Here is a 19,172-nt window from a genome sequence, read left to right on the forward strand (position 1 = left end):
TGTGTGTGCTCAACCCTGCTCCAAAAAAAGGTTTCTTCAAGCAATCAGTCCGACCTCTCCCTACTCAATAGGGTCTGACAAACTGCAGTAAGCTCCCGGGCAAAGCAGACATCAGGAAGGAAATACCAAAAAGGAGGAATAGGATGGGACAGGCACATGGGAAGTCCCCCTCTACCCTGCACAGCACCCCAGGGCAGAGAACCGCCGCGTCCCGCTTACCTGGTACATGCACATGCTGGGATTAATCCCATTGGGCAGGTGAGAGCCTTTGGGTTTGCTCCCCGTGTTCATATTGAGCCCTCATCTCCTGAGAGGGTGGCCGTGCCCGGAGCCCCCTGTGCCCACATGGGGAAAAGCCGGGCAGCAGCAGCAGCAGCCCAGGGAAATTCCCCATCTGTCACCCACCCTCATGGCATCTCTCACCGCAGGGCAGGGAGCCGCAGCGGGGCACCCAGCCGGTCTCTTTGCAGGCACAGAGCTGCCACCGAGAGCCTTTGTGCTGACCCAGTTTGTTCTGTCTGCACGCTGCCCGTGCGTAGCATGGGGGACCCTGTATTGGAGCGGGAGCAGGGAGTAAATCCGTGCTGTCCCTTAATCCGAGGCGGCAGGGCGGGCTGTGTGCTCAGGGTGACCTGGTGTGCTCTCTGCAGGGAGTGCTGGAGGGAGCAGAGGGGATGCGAGCCCTGGACGTGTGGGAAGTGGCAGCACCACTGCCTGGCATTTTGGGCACGACTCAGAGCAACTCTGGGCCATGGGGACCCCAGCAGCTCCTGGGGAAGCACTGTTGGGTGTTTTGCTTTGGGCAGCCCGTGGAGAGCTGAGAGAGCCCAGTTCCATGCATAGGGACACAGGTCCCCTCCCTGCTGAGCTGCCTTCCCCCGTCTGGAGCAGAGAAGGGATGCAGAAAGCTGGCCGGCCACCGGCCCAAGCTCTGCCTTGGCTGGTGCCATTCATATTCACCTCCTGTCTCCCTGGGGTGCCCCTGACGCCCAGGTGCGGCAGGAGGGTCTGAGATCTCAGCATCAGCAGGAAGCACGGATGTGTTTGAAGCCTCCTGCTTCTCTTGGCTGCTGGGATCCCCCCATATTCCACTCAAAACAAAGCCTCCAAATCCTGCTTCTCCCAGGTGTGGGATGCTGCAAGACCCCACAGGAAGGCAGTCAACTGCAGCGCTGTTCTCCTACTCTTCTCTTGACCTCATCTCTCCTAGCAGAAGCTGAGTTTGAATCCAGGTCTCTGGAGCACTTGGAGGAGCTGGGAGCACTGCAACACCCAACTCTCAGTACAGCCAGCAATCCCAGCAGAGCCACGGCAAGCCCCAACTCCCCCATGCCCTTACCTGAGGGAGGGCTGAATTGAGCTGCCTCTGGAGCTGGTCACGCTCCCGCAGAGCCTCCTGCAAGCGGCTCTGAGTGACAGAGAGCGTCTCGCGGGTCTCCCGCAGGGTGTCCAGCAGCTTGTCCCTCTCGTCCAGCATGTTCACCATCAGCTGCTCGAAGTCGGCATCAGCCTCGGAGCCCTGCGGGGGGCCCAGAGGGTCCCCCTCGCTGATGGTGGGCATCACCTCACACATCATGGTGGGAAGTGACAGGCAGCTGAGGGTGCTGGAGGTGCCCACTGGGGTGCTGGTGGGGGCTGTCGAGCCGTGGGGCCCCGATCACATTGCTATGGGCTCTCACATGCGAGGGAAGCCGGCACTGAAGAGGGTAACGCGATGCTGAAGGTGAGGGGGTGCCCCATCCCTTCTTGGGCGCCCACCGAGGGCTAAGCAGAAGCCAGCATTACTTGAGCAGGGACGGAGGGACGGCCTTGGCACCCACAAGGTCCTCACAGTCTTAAATCCCCCTGATCTGCTGCGTGGTGCCGTCAGTGCACTTGAAGCCTTTTCTGCTGCTGCTCTGATGCCTTTTGAAGGGGTCGGAGCATTTGTGAGCCACAGGGATGCTCAGAGGGGAATGAAGCGACCTTTGGAGACACGGCCCAGTGGTGAGCTTGAGCTGGCAGCAGCACAGGGCGGCTCTGGAGGATACGTGGGCTGCCTGGGCATGTTGAGAAGTCAGATGATGAAGAGTTTCTTCCCTTAAGGTGAGTTGAGACGGTCCCAGCTGGTGCAGAAACGTGTCTTTATTTGGAGTTTAAACACAAGGTGGTGACCTGCAGTAGAGATGATAAGAGTTCAGATCCCTCCTGCTGCCCCCAAACCCCACAGGGCACCCGCCCAGAACACTTTGTACTCATCCACACACTGGTGGATAAAAAAGATGGGCTCAACACCCACAGGAACGTGTTGTGTGGTACCCTGCTCCCATGTAGCTGCTATATAGCCACCAGTGTGGTTGGTACCAACCAATTAGGCCTTTTCCTTTGCCTTCAAGGGGACAATCCTAGGGCCAAGCAGCAAAACAATGTGGTGAGATCGATGAGAGCCACTTCTCTAGTGCTGGTTATGGGACTGTTACTCTCAACACGAGTTTTTAATGCTTTACAATAGATGAAATGGTTGAGAGAATGTCTGAAAATCCCTATCTCACCTCCTTTCGAACCAAAAGGTGCACATTGACAAAAAGATCTTCATGCTGTTATGGGCAAGAGCAGCCTGTTCTGGACTTCCAAACTGGAATAAAAGCCCAGCATCAAAGAGCCTGAGCACAGCAAAGGCAGCATGTGCAAGGAGATGCTTTTGTGCACAGCCGGCCATGCAGGCACCCGAGACTGAGGGAGCTGTGGCTCCGTTCTTGAGCTGACATTGGCTCATCAGCTGATGGGAAGTTTGACACAAAAACCCTCTAAAAATAGAGAAGCTCTGGCAAAAATCACCAGCCCCTCAATGTGCATCCAGAGCGGGTGATGCTGCAGGCCAGCTCCTGTGCAGGGAGGGGTGGGGGTCCCACAGGTGGCTGTCCCACAGCCTCTGCCTTATAGATGTAAGCATCTTGGCACAAAGGAGTCTTATCTTAGGGCTAAACCCTATCAGGTTGAGTGCAAAACTCACACAGAGTAGTTTTGATATCCTGCCTCACTGCTGTGCCTCTGCCTGTGGGTTGAGAATGGAGAAAGTGCGTCTGTGCCATGGAAAGCCAGATGTCCCCAAGCGCAATGTAATGTGAATGGCAAAAGCAGCCCCATGGCTCATCTTCCCCCCGGCTGCTGGATAGGAAGTGAAGGAATTAAGGCGTGAATTAAGAGACATCAATCAGCACAGAGGAATGAGCCTCGTGGGTGAAGCTTTGAGGGAGCTCAGAGAGGAGAAATGCTGCAGGGAATGACCGGGACATAAATCTGATGGCAGCGATGATGGGATGGAAATGTATCCCAGCTGCAAGAGAGACTCACATGGCACGAGGAGACTGAGACAGCCTTGGTGGCTCCTTGTACCCCACACAGGGAATCCAAAGGGCTGGACTCACGGGTGCAGGAGGAGGTAGGTCCAGATTTACTCCATGCACCACCCAAGGGTACATTTTCCCAGTGCAGCAGGTACAGGACGTGCACTAAGGCATAAGTTCTGCTACAAACCTCGACAGCTGGAGAGGCGGGGATGAGCCTTTCTAGCACCACAAAGCACAAAACCCCTCTGAAGAGCACAGGTGGGCACCTAGCACACGTCTATTAGGGCTCTACAGCTGCCCCACCACACCGGTGCACCAGCAGCATCCCTCTGCCAGGGGGTTTCTAGCAGCTAAATCCATGACGATGCTTTGTCACCTCCAAGCACTGCTCTGGAAACATTTGAGCCACGTGTGACCACCTCCTGGCTGAAAGCTACGCACATCTCAGGGCTGGGAAACACCCCCTGCACTGTGCAGGCATCGGTCATATCCACAACCACTGCAGACACACACTGACACTTCTTCCGCCCAGCATGATTTAGCACGGGATCCAGTAACATAAATCCTGCTGGAGCAGCCAGGATGGCAGCTGAAGAAAGGAGAAGTCGCCTCCTTTGAATCCATCCATTCTCCCACTCCACAGACTTGGGAGTGATTATTCTTGGATTATTTCTGGATTCAGTCATCACAGCTCAAATCAGAGCAACAGCAAAACCACAGTCCTCAGAGCAGCTCAGCTAAAGAGAAGGACTCTCATCCAGGGTCCTTCTGTGGCAAAGGTTTTAGCTGTGATGCTGAGTGACGAAGCCAGATCCAAGCTGGGTTTGATATCTGCTATTGGGGCTGAAATCTGCTTGGTGAACAACAAAAAGCTGAGCGTGCAGGGATGTGCACAGACATAGGGAGACGCACATCTGCAGGGAGCTCATCCCAAATGTCAGCTCACACCCTCCAGAGATGGCTTTGTTCAGGACAGACCTCCTCAAACCACTGGACTTTCTCCATTCTTCAACAGGAATAGAAAACCTCTTATTTCCATTCACCTTCTCCTCCATGTGAAGCTCAGCATTTCTCAAGCAGATCTGAATGCCCAGAGAGCCACTTTTAAGTTCCCTGGGGTCACTGCTGTGCATTACCACCCACAGTGCTGCACACCTGCCCGTGACTCCAGCAGCAGCAGAGCAGACCAGAGGCAGCCCTTTACTGCTGGATGTCATAGGGCTCCAAGCCTGCTTGCAAAATATTTCCTGCGAATCTCAACTTTTCAACTGCATCTGCTAAAACCACGTAAATGCCACTGCCTGGGTTTAGAGGGCCTTATCTGATGGGATAATCATTGGGTGGAGGAGTGGGGATGCGAGAAGACAGCTGGTGAGCTGAGAAAACAGACACTGAGCAGCTCTAGCATTTTGCTGGGTATTTTTAGCCCCGCAGGGCTGCCAGGCACAGCCTTGCTGGAAGCAGGTTTGTTGCTGGTGAAAACGTACTTTCTTTACTACCTCTCCCCTCAAAACTGTGCATTCCTCACATTTTGCTATGGCAAATCAGCACAGCCATGCACTGCCTGCCTGGGGAGGACGGTTTGCAATGACAGAGCCCAGATGTGGAGCAGCTGATGGAGAACAGGAGCTTGTTTTTTTCACCTCTGGGCTGCTTATTTGCTCAGTGTGGCACTGTGGCAAGCCAAGCTGGCAGTGAGATGCTTGGCACCCAACAGCCCAGGGAGTACACTGCCTTCTCTTATACCAGGGAAAGAAGCACTCCCAGCGTCTACCCATGCAGGCAGAGGCAGCCTTGTGGTTTTCCTCTGAACGGCTTCACTCTCATCTCAGCCCTGACAAAGGAAAGAGAAGAAAAAAAAACCCTCCATGGTTCTGTCAGCAAGATCATCACCCCAGCAGGCAGCTGGCAAAGCGGGTTTCACGCGCACCTCGGAGGCAACAAGCTCGTGGAGATTGATCACCCCATAAAAACGTCAGTTTGATCTTTTCCACTCCTAGAAAATCCTCGTCAGCTGCCCAGCCTGCCCTCGCAGGAGCAGCACAGCACAGCCCACAGCGACCCGCTGCTCACAGAGCCCAGTGTGAGGGTGGCTGCCCCTCCACGCTGCCCACCACCCCATGCCCACTCCTTTGGGAGGAAGGAGGAGGAGGATGCTCTTTTGCTGCAGGCTTTTCCTTGAAGCGCTTCTTTTTTTCACCTTTTCCTTGTGATGCTGTGTTAAAGAGATGCGGGGTCATATCCTGCAATCATCCTGCTGATGGCTCAAGTCCTTCCCAGCCTCGCTGGAGCTGAATGCTGCTTCAGAGCAGCCATCCCTGACCCATGGGACCGCTCACAGACAGCAGAGCATCCACAGGACCTCACGGACATCTCCACAGCTCTGCCACAGGGCCCACCTTCATTGGGAGATGTGTTAATTACAGGCTGAGAAAATGGAGATCACTCCTGCACATGAGACAAACGGGATGCTTGAAACACCCTGGCTCAACAGAGCAAACTGTCACTGTCAGCACACAGCCTGGAGATGGAAATCTCTACTCACGCTGGGTGTCTGAGACGCCTTTGCCATGTGCTCGTGCAGGCAGTGGGCTGGGATGTCACCTCCGGAGGCATTTCTCCCACAGCAGAGCTGCTGCTCGTGGCATGCTGTCCAGATGGGGCTTGTCTGCATTGGAGACAGCTGGCTGAGCCCTGCAAGGAGCTCCCCGCATCCCTCTCCAGCCTCTTGGGCTCCAAGGGTCCCTCTCCATCCTTCCTTTCCTTGCCGTGCTCAGGCACAGATCCCCATCTCTATGCTCCACAGGTTTCTTACAGCTCCACAAACCTTAGCAGCACAGTACATAAACTCAAGCTCCTGGCTTCTCCATTCTGGAGGACGTGTAGGAAAAAATCTTCATTTCAATGAGAAAACCAGCAGATTCAGCCTCATGCCAGCAGCTCTCACAGTTCCTTACATTTACACCCTCACCTCAGAGAAACCACTGGGGTCCATTGTGGCCTCTGGGACCTCCAGTAACTGAAGAAGGACAAGGAAGACCCAATATACAGTGAGGCCCATATGCTGGTGGCATCTCCACATTCCACACTGCAGCCCTGCTGATGGCAGATACTGCACAGATGGCACTCAGCCGTTGCCAGGGACAGCCTGTGGCCAGGACGCCCAGGGACAACGAGGGAAATGGGGCATTCTGGTTAGAAATAAGGTGCCAATTTTTTTAGCAGTAAAAGATTGATTCACATACTGAAGGGTGAGATGGTTTTGCACATGGAGAGTCGCTGCTGCTGAGATCTGTGCTGCGTGTAATTGAGACAAGGTGCAGCGGTGCTTGCTCTCCTTTCTATCTGGTCCCAGTGCCACGTCCCGGCAGGAGATGCAGCAGGTTTGGACCCTGTCTTGGAGGTGGCAGGGATGCAGTGAGTGGCTCTAAAGCATAATCCAAGGATCCTGCAAGCACTAAGACAGCGACTCCCAGCATCTGACCTTAATGCTCACCCCTGTTCTGAAGGCTTGCTCCAAACCCACAAAGCTGTTCCCATCCTCAGCCTTTGCTTGCTCTAAGCTGCTAACTCAGAGGAGAAACAAGGAGGAAACATGTCCAGATCTAGCTGCTTCTTTGCAGTAAGTGTTAGTATTCCACCGATATTTATAGTTCCCTGTGGGAGGGGAGGCATTACACACAACTTCCAGCGGGTATTTTCAGAAAGCCACCTGCTCACCACCGTTGTGCACAAACACCATTGTTCTGCAACAAAAAAGTTCGTCAGACGATGAGCTGAAATCTCTGCTACGTCCTCTGGGGCTGACATGGGATGTGTGGGGTAGGGGATGCTGAGCACCCCAGCAGGGGCTGGAGCCACATCTAAGCTCAGCCACCTGTGCCAATATGCAGGATGTTACTGCTTGGAGGGCGTCACGTCGGTCACGTTACGCTCCCTGACTTAGTTTCCCTGCTTCTGGATGCAAATTGGGCTGTCTGTCCCCACCTGACCCCAGAGAAAGGCAAAACCTGTTCATTGCTAGGAGCAATCTGGCATGGCAAGGGATGCTGGGGTAAAGACACCAACAGGGACTGAAGGCTGGAGCCAAGGGAGTGACACTGACTGCAGGTGGGACTCAGAGCGGTGGCTGTGGCCTCACATGGGGGTTCTGCCATGGGCACATCCCTCCTGCCACTGTGACATTTGCAATGAGGAGTTATTTCACCCAGGAGCTTGACACCCCAGAGCTGGGGCTGTCCTCCTCGCTGCCAAACCAGCACCCACGTGTGCTAATTTATTCAGCAACTGAGGAAGAGATGCCAGCACAAAGGGAGCTGCTGAAATCTGCACCGGGGGTGCAAAGCCCTGAGAAAAGCCATGGAAGAGCCTCATCACCCAGCCAGGCATTGGCACCCATCTCACAGCCAGCAGCTGGGGCTCGTGGCACGGCCCTGGGCACATGGGAGGCTGCAGATTGGAAGGAAACCCGGCTGCAAACACAACTCAACACATCTCCACACCCAGGAACATCATCCTCACCTTTGAACATGGGCTGCACAGTTGGAGTGGTGTCAAGGAAAAGCCCAGGGAGGTAATTAATGAGCCAGAGTGGCAACTTGGGCTTTTTAATGTGAAATTTGGGAACTATTGGCTCATAATCAGAGCTAGCAGCAGGCAGACTGGGGAAGTGCCCAGTGCTGCTGGCTCCGGTTTGGACTGCGGCAGACTTGGGAACACATCTCTCAATCTCACTCTAGGAGCTTTCACAGCCAGCGCAACCTGAATGGGAAAGCAATGCTCCAAGAGCACAAGGCACAGCACTGGGAAGCCTCCAGAGCTCAGCACTTCACCACCACTTTAGCACACAAGCAGAGATAGAGGCAGTGAGACACCAAGCCTTCCACGTGCCCCCCATTCCACATCTAGGGGCTTCCCCAGGTGCATGAGGCACCACTTCATCCCACTCCCCCCAGACGTGGGAGATTTTAGTTCTTCCTACCCAAGAAGAACACCAGCATCGTGGCTTAGGCTCTGGATGGCCCCAATCAAAGTCATCTCGGACAGTTTTGGTAACAGGAATGTGGGGGCTCCCACTGCATTCATCCCCTGTGCTTTCCCTTCCTTATGCAAAGTGCAGGCTGACACCATTCTCCTCCTGGCTTTTGTTTCAGCAAGTTGTTTAATCAGTTTGCTGATGGCAGAGCAAACATTAACTGCTTTTCACCCAGCTACAGACGCTGCTTGGTGAAGAGCAGAACCCAGCATCGCGCTCAGCTCAGTGCAAGTGGGCACCAAGATAATGGGGCCAGATCTGCACAAGGACAGCCCTGTGGAAATGACCTCCAGATTGCCCTGCAAGGCAGAGAAGGTGCAGGCAGCCGGGCGTCAGCTCCTGGCACCGCATCCCTGTGGTTTATGGCAAGTGACACAGGCAGAAGCAGCCGCACGGGGACATCTGAGGACAGTGACATTTAAAAGGCAGCCAGGGGCAAGGCACAGACACTGGAGCTCTGTCTGCCTCGGTCTAACCCACATTGAGCAAGTCTCCAACCCACCCTCTTCATTAAACACGATTAGCCCACAGACAGAGCTTGCTGGCACACAGCTTGCAGGCGCAGCACAGGGGCCACGTGTCGACCCCAGCCAGGCACCTCAAAAATACCCAAGCATGGGAAAAGCTCCACTTGGAGCTCACTCCTCACAGACGGAGTCCAGGAGTTAATGATAACAGCAGGACTTCCTCCAAAGATCCCAGGGTCTGGAGAAGATGGGGAAGATTAAATCGGGCTTTGTGACCATCACCAGCTTTCAGCAGAGCCCCAAGGGCTTTGCCCAGCTCCTCTCACTCCCTTCTTGCTCTCTCTATTAAGCAGCACCTCCTGTCCCTGCTAACAATCCCCAAATACCCCATCAGGGATAGAAGTGCCATAGGGCAACCGGTCCCTTGAGATGTCCCCAGAGAGGCAGAGATGATGCTGGCACTTTGGCGCAGCAAAGGAGAAGTAAATGTGCTCCAATTCATGTCAACTCCATGCCAGTCAAGCAGAACTGGGAAAGTTTTCCCAGTGAACCCATCACCTATCCTGCTTGGCATGGCCCCAGTGGTGCCTTTGTCCTCATCCTCTGCACCAGCACCTGGCGTGGTAGAGCTCAGCACAGAGCTGTATGAGCAGAGAGTGGGAAAGTGAAAAGCAGCAGAAGCTCCAAATTGAGGGGACTAACATGAAATTGCTCCAGAAAGCATCATATGTATGGGAACTACTGAGTCATGGCCTGAACCTCTGATTGATCACCTGAGGTGAGCCATGAGCCAGCCAGAGGAGCACAGGTGAAGGCAATTCAGCTGTGCTGCCAGAAGGGGTGGAACCAGGCTGCACCCCTCCTAGACCTATTTAAGAGCTGGCTGCCAGTGGGGAAGGATCTCTTCTGGAGATTGTCTCTATTGGTGTTTTGTGGTAAGCCCAACTGAAGGGTAAGTCTTCCATTTTATTCTTTTTTTGTTATCGTTGTCCTTTTTGCTTAACTCTCTTGATTATATTGCGATTGTAACATCTTGATATCCATTGATTATACAGTCATAACACCAAGGGAGTGTTAGGAGTGAGGGGAACAGTGTGCAGGCATCTGGCCAACGCTGTGAGGAAGGGAGCAGCACCCCAGGAGCCCCGTAAGGATCAGAAATGTTATTTCCTTCAGTCTCTTTCTGCAGGCAAACCAAGCACAGCAGCGAAGGTGCTTTTTAGTGAGTTTAATTACCGTGTTTGCAGGCAGTTTTAAGCTTCTGTCTTCTTTATAGTATGGATTTGGATCCCAGACACCCTACAGTGCCCAGCTCCTGCTGGTGTTAGTGCAAGTGGAGCCAGCTACTCCTGCCCTGCTCCGTCAGCAATGGCCTAGGGAACTATGTGACCGCTGCAGTGCTGCAGTCCCTCCAGGCAAGACAGGGGAAAACATAGCGTGCCAGAGGTTGGTGGGATGCTCATCCAAGCAGAAGTGGCTCCATAGCATGCTCTGCTCTGACCTTCCCAGGCTCAGATGTTCCCTGTGGCCATCAGCCCACCTGAGATGACCTTTACCTACTGTGTGATGTGGGGACGTTGGATGGGTGCCCAGGATATGCGCACTCAACAGACAGAGCTCCCTGAATTGTCTGCACGAGGAAATACAGCGATTCATCTAATTTTGGAAGGAGTTTGGGTTGGACAGCTGTAAGCTCTTCCCTGCTGTCGCACAGTGGATCAAGGCCATCTTGTCAGAAGTGAAACTTGCTGCTGTGTTTCACCTTGCTAGTATCCACATCAGGGCCTTTGCCAAGCCTGAGAGATGAAAGAAGATAAGGGTCAAATCTTCTGGAGATGTGGAGGAATCCAGTTCCCGAGTCCCAAGAACTGGATGTACGACAGAGTGGCTCTCCCCATTCCCTATGCCCTATCCTATGAGCACATGGTCATCCTCTACTCAGTATGCTCTGGGGAACCTGGGATAAGACAAGAAGGGCTTCTGGGTCAACCTTGGTCTTGTGGAGGGGAACAGATGGGTTTTCTGGTGGGACTGACATCCTGAAAAGCAATTACACATGAAGACATCCCCAGCAGACTAGGATGTGCTCTGGCCCGGGGCCCAAGTCATCGTGGGTTTGGATTTTAATTAGGCCCGTTTTGGGTATCTGTTCTCTACTTCCCTTCAGATAATGATTTAATTATTAGAGACATGCCTTCAAATTAGCAGCTTCCTCAGTGGATTATTCAGCTGGGATCTCCTCAATTACAGTGCCCATCTCACTGCCATTAAAAGAAGAGGCAGGAAAACACAGAAGAAAACTGAAACTTCCTGGAAAGGGAAACCACACAGGCTGAGCAGGTCACTGTCAAGCCCTTCTCTTCCCTTTATCTCACAGTGGAATAAGAAGCCTAGCTCTAAAACACATGCTGAGTGCTTGCATGGTGCAAGACCATGGATGGCATCATGGCTGCTTGTGCCTCCTGTCACTGAGCCTTGGTACAAGCAGGTGGGGAGTCCAAGGGTGAGAAAGAGAGAGTAATAGACTGCAAGGTAGGACTCCAAAGTACTTCTTTCTAGTAGGACGGGATGTCTGGTGATCCCCAAGCAGAAAGGAACTAGGGAGACATGGTGAGGACCCCATTTATTGCCATGTTGGAGCCTCCCAGCCTGCTCCCTGTTGGGAATTACTACAGGGGCAAGAGGAAGGCAGGTGATGGTGGGAGCAAGCAGAAGATAAGGTGTAAGTCCTGACAGCAAGGCAGACCTACTCCTTGGGCAGTGGAGTGTGCCAGCTCCAGCGAGGCTCCAGGCCTCAGGGATGAAGGCTGGAAGAGAACAGCAGTGCTGGTTGCAAAAAAGAAATACCAGACACAGGCAGAGTGAAAGACACAGCACAGTGATGGTGAAACCTTCAGAGTGTGGCTTGACAACATGCCTCAGTGCCAGTGAGCAGTGACTGATCCACAGAGCAGCCACGTTCTGACTAAATCGCCAAGAGATGAGCTGCTTCCCTGCTGCAAGACCCGAGCTGAGCACCTTCATGCTGTGGGTTGCAGCAAGCTCCTTAGAGCCTGACACAATCCCTCTCGCCATGGCAGGACAAGGAAGGATGTGCACGTGTAGCCCCCCATCCCTTGCCACAAAGCTCCAGCCACACAGTGAGAATCTCTTTGGTCCTCTTCTACCAAAGCATGTGAGCTTTTGACTGCAGGAGCTGCAGGATTTCACTCGCTGGGAGCGCCGTGACTCCCATGCCAGGGAAGAGGATTTTGCAGCAGTTGCTGGAGAAGCACTGCTGCCTCTCCCTGCTGCAATGGGAGCTGGGTCTGCAGTGGGAAATCTGTGCTGGCTTCTCTGTCACTGCAGCTCACAGCAGCTTAAACCGGCTGCAGCTCTTGCTGCTGCAAGAAGAGCCCTCGAGCACAGCCATCCGTGAGTCTGCGTCTGGAAACACAGCCTGGGTCTCTCAAAATGAGCTTATCGCCCTATTTTTGTGAGGCTACTGCCACCCTCCTCCTCTGGTTCCTTGCCTGAGCACACAAAGCAGCTGGGCAGCAAAACAGCTGGGTGATGCAGCCTGTTTCCCAGCTAACAGGGATGGGGACACAAAGGCCAGGCATTGCTTGTGTCTGTCCACCTCTCCTGTGGTTCACTTGGCAGAGTTCTGAGCTCTCTTCCTTGGATTTGCTATGAGACTATTGTGCTTGAGAGGGAATGGGTGAGGGAAAAGGTTGTGCCAACATGAGCCATTTCATTTCCTTGAGAAACTGGGCTAAAGAAGATGGGAGTGGAAGTGACACAAAAGAGAGAGAGGATATTCATTAACCCGATAAAACCTCCTGGAATATGATAACAGCAGCAATAACAGACACCTCCCCTCTGGCTGAGGACAAAGAAAGGCTTTCTAGTTATGAAGAACAGGAAGAAAATTGGAATGGAAGAAAGGAAATGATGTCTGAAATGTCACATGTTATTAAAAAGCCTTTATCTAGGGGAGAAACGATGTGTGATGAGAACGGGGATACGATGGGAAGCTGAACAGCTGGAGAATGAGTGGGATGGGGAGGAAGCATCCAAGCAAGGCTCTGCTGGCCCCTGACAGCCACACAGTGCCTACGGCAGAGGGCCAACTTCTGGAGGCACACATGAGGCTATGCAGTGAGGAGGGAATGGCAGCAGCCATGGGGAGCCCCATCACAGCCTCGACCCACGCAGATCAATGAGCCCCACAGAGCTGCTGTGATTGCCCTGTGCAGCATTATCAGCCCTGCTCCCTGCCACCCCTGGCCCACACTACTGCCATAATGTGATGTGACGTCCCTGCCCTGCAAGTGGATGCTACCATGCTTTCTCAGGGCACCATCAGCACAGCCAGGAACCCACACCTACCAGAATCATGAGCTGAGAAGCAAATGGAGCAGCCCCTCCAGCTTCCCCACGAGCAGTGGGACCGAGCTGCAGGTTCTGTCCTATCACCCCAGGAGCTGAGCTGTAGCACACGCAGCCAGGCAGAGCCCCAGCTGGTGCCCACACCAGGTGAGCGTGGCCTCGTGTGGCCCCAGCTTTTCAGGCTGATGGCCAAGGAGAGGAGTGTGGCACTGGATCGGTGTCACGCAGCATTGCGGGCTCTCCGGCTCCCGCAGCAGTGAAGGCAGCTCCGGTCCAGCCCAGGAAGCTCAGCCAGAGCTGCTCTGGTTCTTCCAGCACAGACACAGAGTCCCTCTCCTGCTCACGCTGCTGAGATGAGCCAGCCCCCCCCCAGCCTCTTTGGCATCTTGCAGGCAGCGAAGCGAGGAGATCTGCAGGCAGGAGTGGCTCAGACTCCCCACTGCAGCCTCCCTGCTTGGCATCGCTCTCTGCTGCTTCCCTGCCAGCTGTGTTTGTGGGTAACACCCCCAAGGGGAGACCCTGACAAAGGCAGCTCCCACCCAGCGAGTGCTGGAAGCAGGCACACGCATGCAGAGCCTTGCCTCGACTCTGCTTTAATATGCATGCAATATGGCCAGAGCTGCTCTGAATCTGACAGGATTCACTTTTCAGAAGAGAACAAGCAGCAGCCAGCAAACAGCACCCTGTCAGAGCAAGGCTGGGGCAGGCGGGGTGCTGGGAGCTGTGGCTGCACATGGGATCAACTCTTCTGAGCTCAGGCATCATCTTCAGAGCGTGATACGGAAACAACAAAGCTGTCACGGTGGCCGCTGTCATCTCAGCATCCTCCCAGAGCTGCCAGTCTGCACCAGTTGCAGCCTAACTGGGTACCAGCGTTACCAGCACTCACCCTGTGCCCAGGAGTCCTCCCAGATGCACCACGTGTGTCACCACATGTGTCTGGAAGCTCCTTCTTCCAGAGGATCAGCCTCAGCCCAAGCTGATGGTGAGTGAGGTAGAGGGAGACCACAGATCACCTGAGCACGACCTGCAGCGCCTCATGCTTTGGGGAGGAGGGGCTCAGGCAAACCCCCACGTGTGCCGAGCTGCTGCTTGATGGAGACATTTCTCTTTCCTCCTCCCCAGCATCAAAACTTGGATGATAATCACTGGCTTGCTGCCATCGCTTTGGGGCTGCCATATTAAAAAAAAAAAACAACAAAAAAAGGTTTTCATTTGATCATCTGCTTGTAGTTAATTTAGTTACAAGAGTTTTGCAGTGATCATTTTTGGAGATGGCAATCAGAGCATCTCTGCAAGCAGAAATGGCTATCGCTGCCCATCTCCTGTGTGTTTACGTGTATATAAAGACATTTTGTCTCCTAACGTGAAGCCAAAATAAGCCCCAGCATTGCTGATCGTTGCACGGCTCTTCACGAGCGCCGGTGTTGCTTTCAAATCACACGTCGTCAATAAATCTAATTCTAACTGCCCTGCAGCAAATGGCATCAGCCTGCACTTGGAGATCTCTCCCACACGTACTCCTCTGCCTAAAAATACCAGTGCTTTCATTCTCAAATGACTTGGCTATTGCACAGCCACCTTTTTTTTTTCTTTTTCCTTTTTTTTAATATATATGTATTGCTGCATGGCTCGGTACAGGACATCTGTTATGCTACAAAGGGTGAAATTCTGCTCTTGAGATCCGGTGCTTAAATAATTAACAGCTCTCAGGGTAAAATGAACACTGATTCCTTTTGCTCTGTGTGCTGTGAGGTGTCTCACTTAGGGGGTGTTTGGGGAAGCAGAGACCAGGAAGGGAAACTCATCCCTGATGTCTCAACTCTGCATCAACCAAAACATAACCCAAAACTCAACCCACTGCCAAAGGGAATGCCAGTTGTCTCTGCTGACTGTCCCAAGCATGCTGCCAGCACTCAGCCAGTGCTGTTTCTGCCTCAGGACAGAGCACACATGGATCTCAGACAGACAGCATGGACAGAGCAAACCCTTTCTGAACCCAGGCTGGAAGAAAAGACAACTTTTATCAGGAAAGATGAGTTTGCTGGCCAGGAGAGCTCACCATTAAACACTGACAGGGCCAAGATAAGCCACGTTGTTGTGCTCAATGATAGGACACCGTAGAGCCCTTGCTTTGCCTTCAGCATCCTGAAGATGCAGGCATCCAGCACTGCACTGCCAATGAGGAGCAAGGACAGCAACTGTTCCCAGGCAGATGGGAATCTCCAGGACTTCCGCTCATCAGCTCTTCAGCAGAACCAGCTCTTCCAAATAGGAAAGCAGTACCCAGCATTTTGTTTGCCATGGGTCCTTGAGGGGATTCAGGTTTGCAGAGTGCTACCCAAACCCAGGTATGGGGCAAACCAGCAACCTGGCCAGGTTCTCCCATGGATGGTGCTAAGATTTCGAGGCATGATGCTCCATCTCACCTCAGGGATATTGGGTTTGGACCCATCCCCAAAGGACAGGAGAGCACAACCTGCATACCTTGGCTCTGGTTGCTTTGAACTCCATGGCAGCTCACAGCACCCAGGTGCTTTATGAGCTCTCTCCCAAGATGAGAATGTCATCTCACAATCTCACCTGGAGAAATCACACCCTCACGAGGTACTCATGTGTATGTGGGACAACTTGGGACCAGAATAGCTTCCCCTCCTGGCTGATCAACGTGTGAATAAATCTGCCTCAGACAAAAATAACCTCTGGACCTTTTATCACTCCTTCCTGCAATATGCTTGAGTGGGGGAAGCCAGAAAGAGGCTGAGATCTGGTCAGTGAGTTCAGCTGCCAGGCACTGGATTACAGGGGAGATTAACTGGATGTTTGAGGGTGTAAACTTTGTACGAGCCCATCTTTCTCCTCACTGTCTGCAACCCCTGGCACCAAAAGTTCTTGGATAGGGAATAGCACCAGGCACCACCAGGAAGATTAAGGGCTTGGGATCAGGTTTACGACACATATGTTAATGCCTTGGCAAGGCTATAAACACCCTTCCTCATTTTGGAAACCTGAAAGGCCAGGCTTAGCAGGAGAGCCTCCATCCCAGGATGCAGCACACTCACAAGGCTTCTGAGGAGGTAAGAAATGGGGGAGCATTACGGCTGAGCATCGCTCCTTTCCTACAATCCCACTGCCCAGCCCAGCCCTTGCCTCTTGGCTACTGAACCTTCTGGGCACCACAGTGCATTTATTCTGCCCCAGCACATTATCCACATCTCAAACGATGATAGCAGGAAAGGTAAAACCCATCTGTAATTATGAAGACGATTCATTCCTACCGAGAAGGGGTGAAAACCAAAGCTTTGAACCAACAGATGAACAGCAATGTGGGACAGATCCCTTCTCCCCCACTGGCCCATAGTACCCAGCCACTGCTTCTCTCTCCTGGATGCTGAATGTCCTCCTTGCTGCACGTTCCCATTCAGAGGAACCAGCTGCACACTGCTGAGGAGGTTGCAGCGGAGGGAGGCACCGCATCAGGCAGCAGAACGCCCTGGGAACTGCCCTCTCCTGGAAATCATTTGCAATGGGCAGGATGAGGAAAAAGAGCTCTCATTTGTCACTTATTTTCTTCCTTTTTTTTTTTTTTAAATGCAATTAAAGGCAGCCACCCAGCCGGTGCATCCTTACGCCTGCTAACAGAAGCGTGGAAGAAATAGAAAAATGGGAACTGGAAAAAAAATCTGCATTTCAGACAAATTCCAGCCTTGTCAGTCCTGCAGGATTACTGCACTGGAGGCAGCAACCTGTGAGCTGATTTAAAACACCAGAATGGAGATTTGGGGAAGGAAAGGCAATTTTGAAGAGATACAGTCAGGCCCTTCATGCCTTTGGAGAAGTTTTGGCACCCAGTTCCAGGATGCCTCCACCTGTAGGACAGAAACCACTGCACTGTGGTGCAGCACAGCTCTGCACAGAAATGACAGAGATGAAAACCCACTTCATCCCTTTGTGTGTCCTCACCATGCAACCTAAACTGATGGCTTTACAGTGTCCCCACAAGCATTTCAACCTGCTTGACCACAGAACAAACCAAATTAAAATCCAATTATATCAGCACAACTCTCCTAATGGCAAAGGGCTCTGAATCATTTCACTACTTCACAGCCTGCACTGATGCCGGAAAGTCATCCTTGCATCTGAGCATCACCAGCCACCTGCTCTTGCAGATCCCTGACAAATCTCCAGGAAGATCCTGGACATCAGTCCCACCTCCCAGCCATCACCCTCCTGAGATGCCCACAGAGATGTGTGTGTTGGAGCACCATCAAGAGCAGTGATACCCATGACTCCCAGAGCACTGGAGCCACACAGACACCAGCTTTCCATCTCTACAGGCAGCACCACAAGCAAGAAGCTCCTGGACCACACAGGCACAACCATCCAGGTACCAAACTCCAGTTGACACCTTGCCTCTGTACCAGCTCGCAGTGCAGTGCTATGGTGTCAAACCCACCAGGAGAATCTCATTCTAGCATATAAGCAGATGGTGGAAAATGAGCTTAAGTGAATGTTTTGCCAGCACCTACTTGGCCAAAACTGGGGCGTCCCCAGAAGGTTTTGTACAGCTTTAACAAAACCTATCTTCCTAAGCCAATTGTGGTTATAATGATGCAATTTGGGGGATAAATGAGGCCCTGAAGGGCTGGTGTTATTCAGGAGGAAATCACAGTGTCTGGAGGCAGCTTGCCATGGCTGTACTGAGACAGCATTGGCTGACAGGAGAATAGGAACCAGTGTAAGAACAGCTGGAGGCAGGCAGGCTGGCTGGATGCTCACTGGGTTGATCCAACCCCAGGTTTGGAGAACATCCACCCGGTGCAGAGCTCAGGACCATCCCTGTGAGCTTCCCCATGAGCTGGTCCAGCTCCAGGCTCAGTGCTGGGTGGATGCTTGAGGGCTGATTCAGACCGGAGTGGATGCTTGCAGACTGGAGACAACACTGAGGGAGGCAGGAGGACGTGGCACACAGAAATCAGAGCAGAAGGCCACAGGTAAGGACTGGTCTCATCAGGATGTCCACCCATAATGGAAAATGGGAGCCAGGGGTGCAAAGCTTGGGACCACAGTGGAGGGCTGCTTGGGGCAGAAGGCAGCTGGGAAAGGAAAGAACCCCCCCTCACCACTCCAGGGTTATAGGAATCACTGCCCCCCCAAAAACCTTGCAGCTTGGAGGAGGTCTGGCCACCTCTTTACCCCTCCTGCCCACACATCCAGTGGGGATCAGGCAGCCCCCATCTGTTGGGGGCACAGCAATCCCTGGGCTCAGATTCCTGGCCTATGGGCGATGTCTATGGACAGAAGATCCCGAAGGTGAGGATGACACCCCCAGACTCCGATTCCATCCAAGAGAAACAGGGATGCTCAGCACATCCCTGACTCACAGACCCCCTCCAAGCGGCAACGGGGTGGAACAAAGCTCCCCCAGACGCAGCACTCTCTCCCGCACAGCGCCTGGAGGTAGCGCATCCCCACCTGCCACGGCGAGGCAGAGCACCCCCAGTCCAACCCCACCGGGTGTAACAGCGGGGAGCGAATCCCGGTCGGCCCAGCCCCAGGAGGGATGCAGAGCATCCTTCGGGATGGCAAAACGAGGAGAGCTCCTCCGGGCAGCTCCACAGGATGGAGGATGCAGAATGGAAGCTGAGCATCCCCTGCCCGGCCCCGCGGATAGCTGAGCATCCCCCGGGGCGGCGTGGGCCCGGCCCCGCCCGCACTCACCGAGCGCCGAAGTCGCTGGAAGCCGCCGCCGCCGCCGCCGCTGCCTCCCGCCGCCCGCCCCGCCCCTGCGTCGCCGTCCCCGCCTGGCCACGCCCCCTCCCGCCACGCCCTGTCCTGGCCACGCCCCTCCCTCGTGTGGTGGGGGGTCGAGGTGGGGTCCTGGGGGCCGCTGTTACCCCTGAGAGGGCAAAAAGCTCACTTGTGGGGCAGGAACTTCCATGGGCAAGGATCTTCTTGAAGGGGCAGGAG

The 19,172-nt window shown here is 53.7% G+C and overlaps 1 protein-coding gene across 4 annotated transcripts in view; it reads right to left on the reverse strand.

Moving 5' to 3' along the window:
- PPFIA4 (PTPRF interacting protein alpha 4) overlaps nt 1-18,999 on the reverse strand; it is a 43,107-nt gene extending 24,108 nt beyond the window's left edge. For all 4 annotated transcript variants that reach the window (XM_052702533.1, XM_052702532.1, XM_052702531.1 and 1 more), the window contains exons 1-2: nt 18,924-18,999; nt 1,340-2,154 (exon numbers count right to left, since the gene is read on the reverse strand). In XM_052702533.1, the coding sequence (XP_052558493.1) occupies nt 1,340-1,576 (237 nt within the window). In that variant the 5' untranslated portion in view covers nt 1,577-2,154; nt 18,924-18,999. The remainder of the gene's footprint in view (nt 1-1,339; nt 2,155-18,923) is intronic.
- Nucleotides 19,000-19,172: the final 173 nt, after the last annotated feature.

Source organism: Tympanuchus pallidicinctus, unplaced genomic scaffold (genome assembly GCF_026119805.1).
Source record: "Tympanuchus pallidicinctus isolate F22 unplaced genomic scaffold, pur_lepc_1.0 scaffold45, whole genome shotgun sequence".
NCBI lineage: Eukaryota > Metazoa > Chordata > Aves > Galliformes > Phasianidae > Tympanuchus > Tympanuchus pallidicinctus.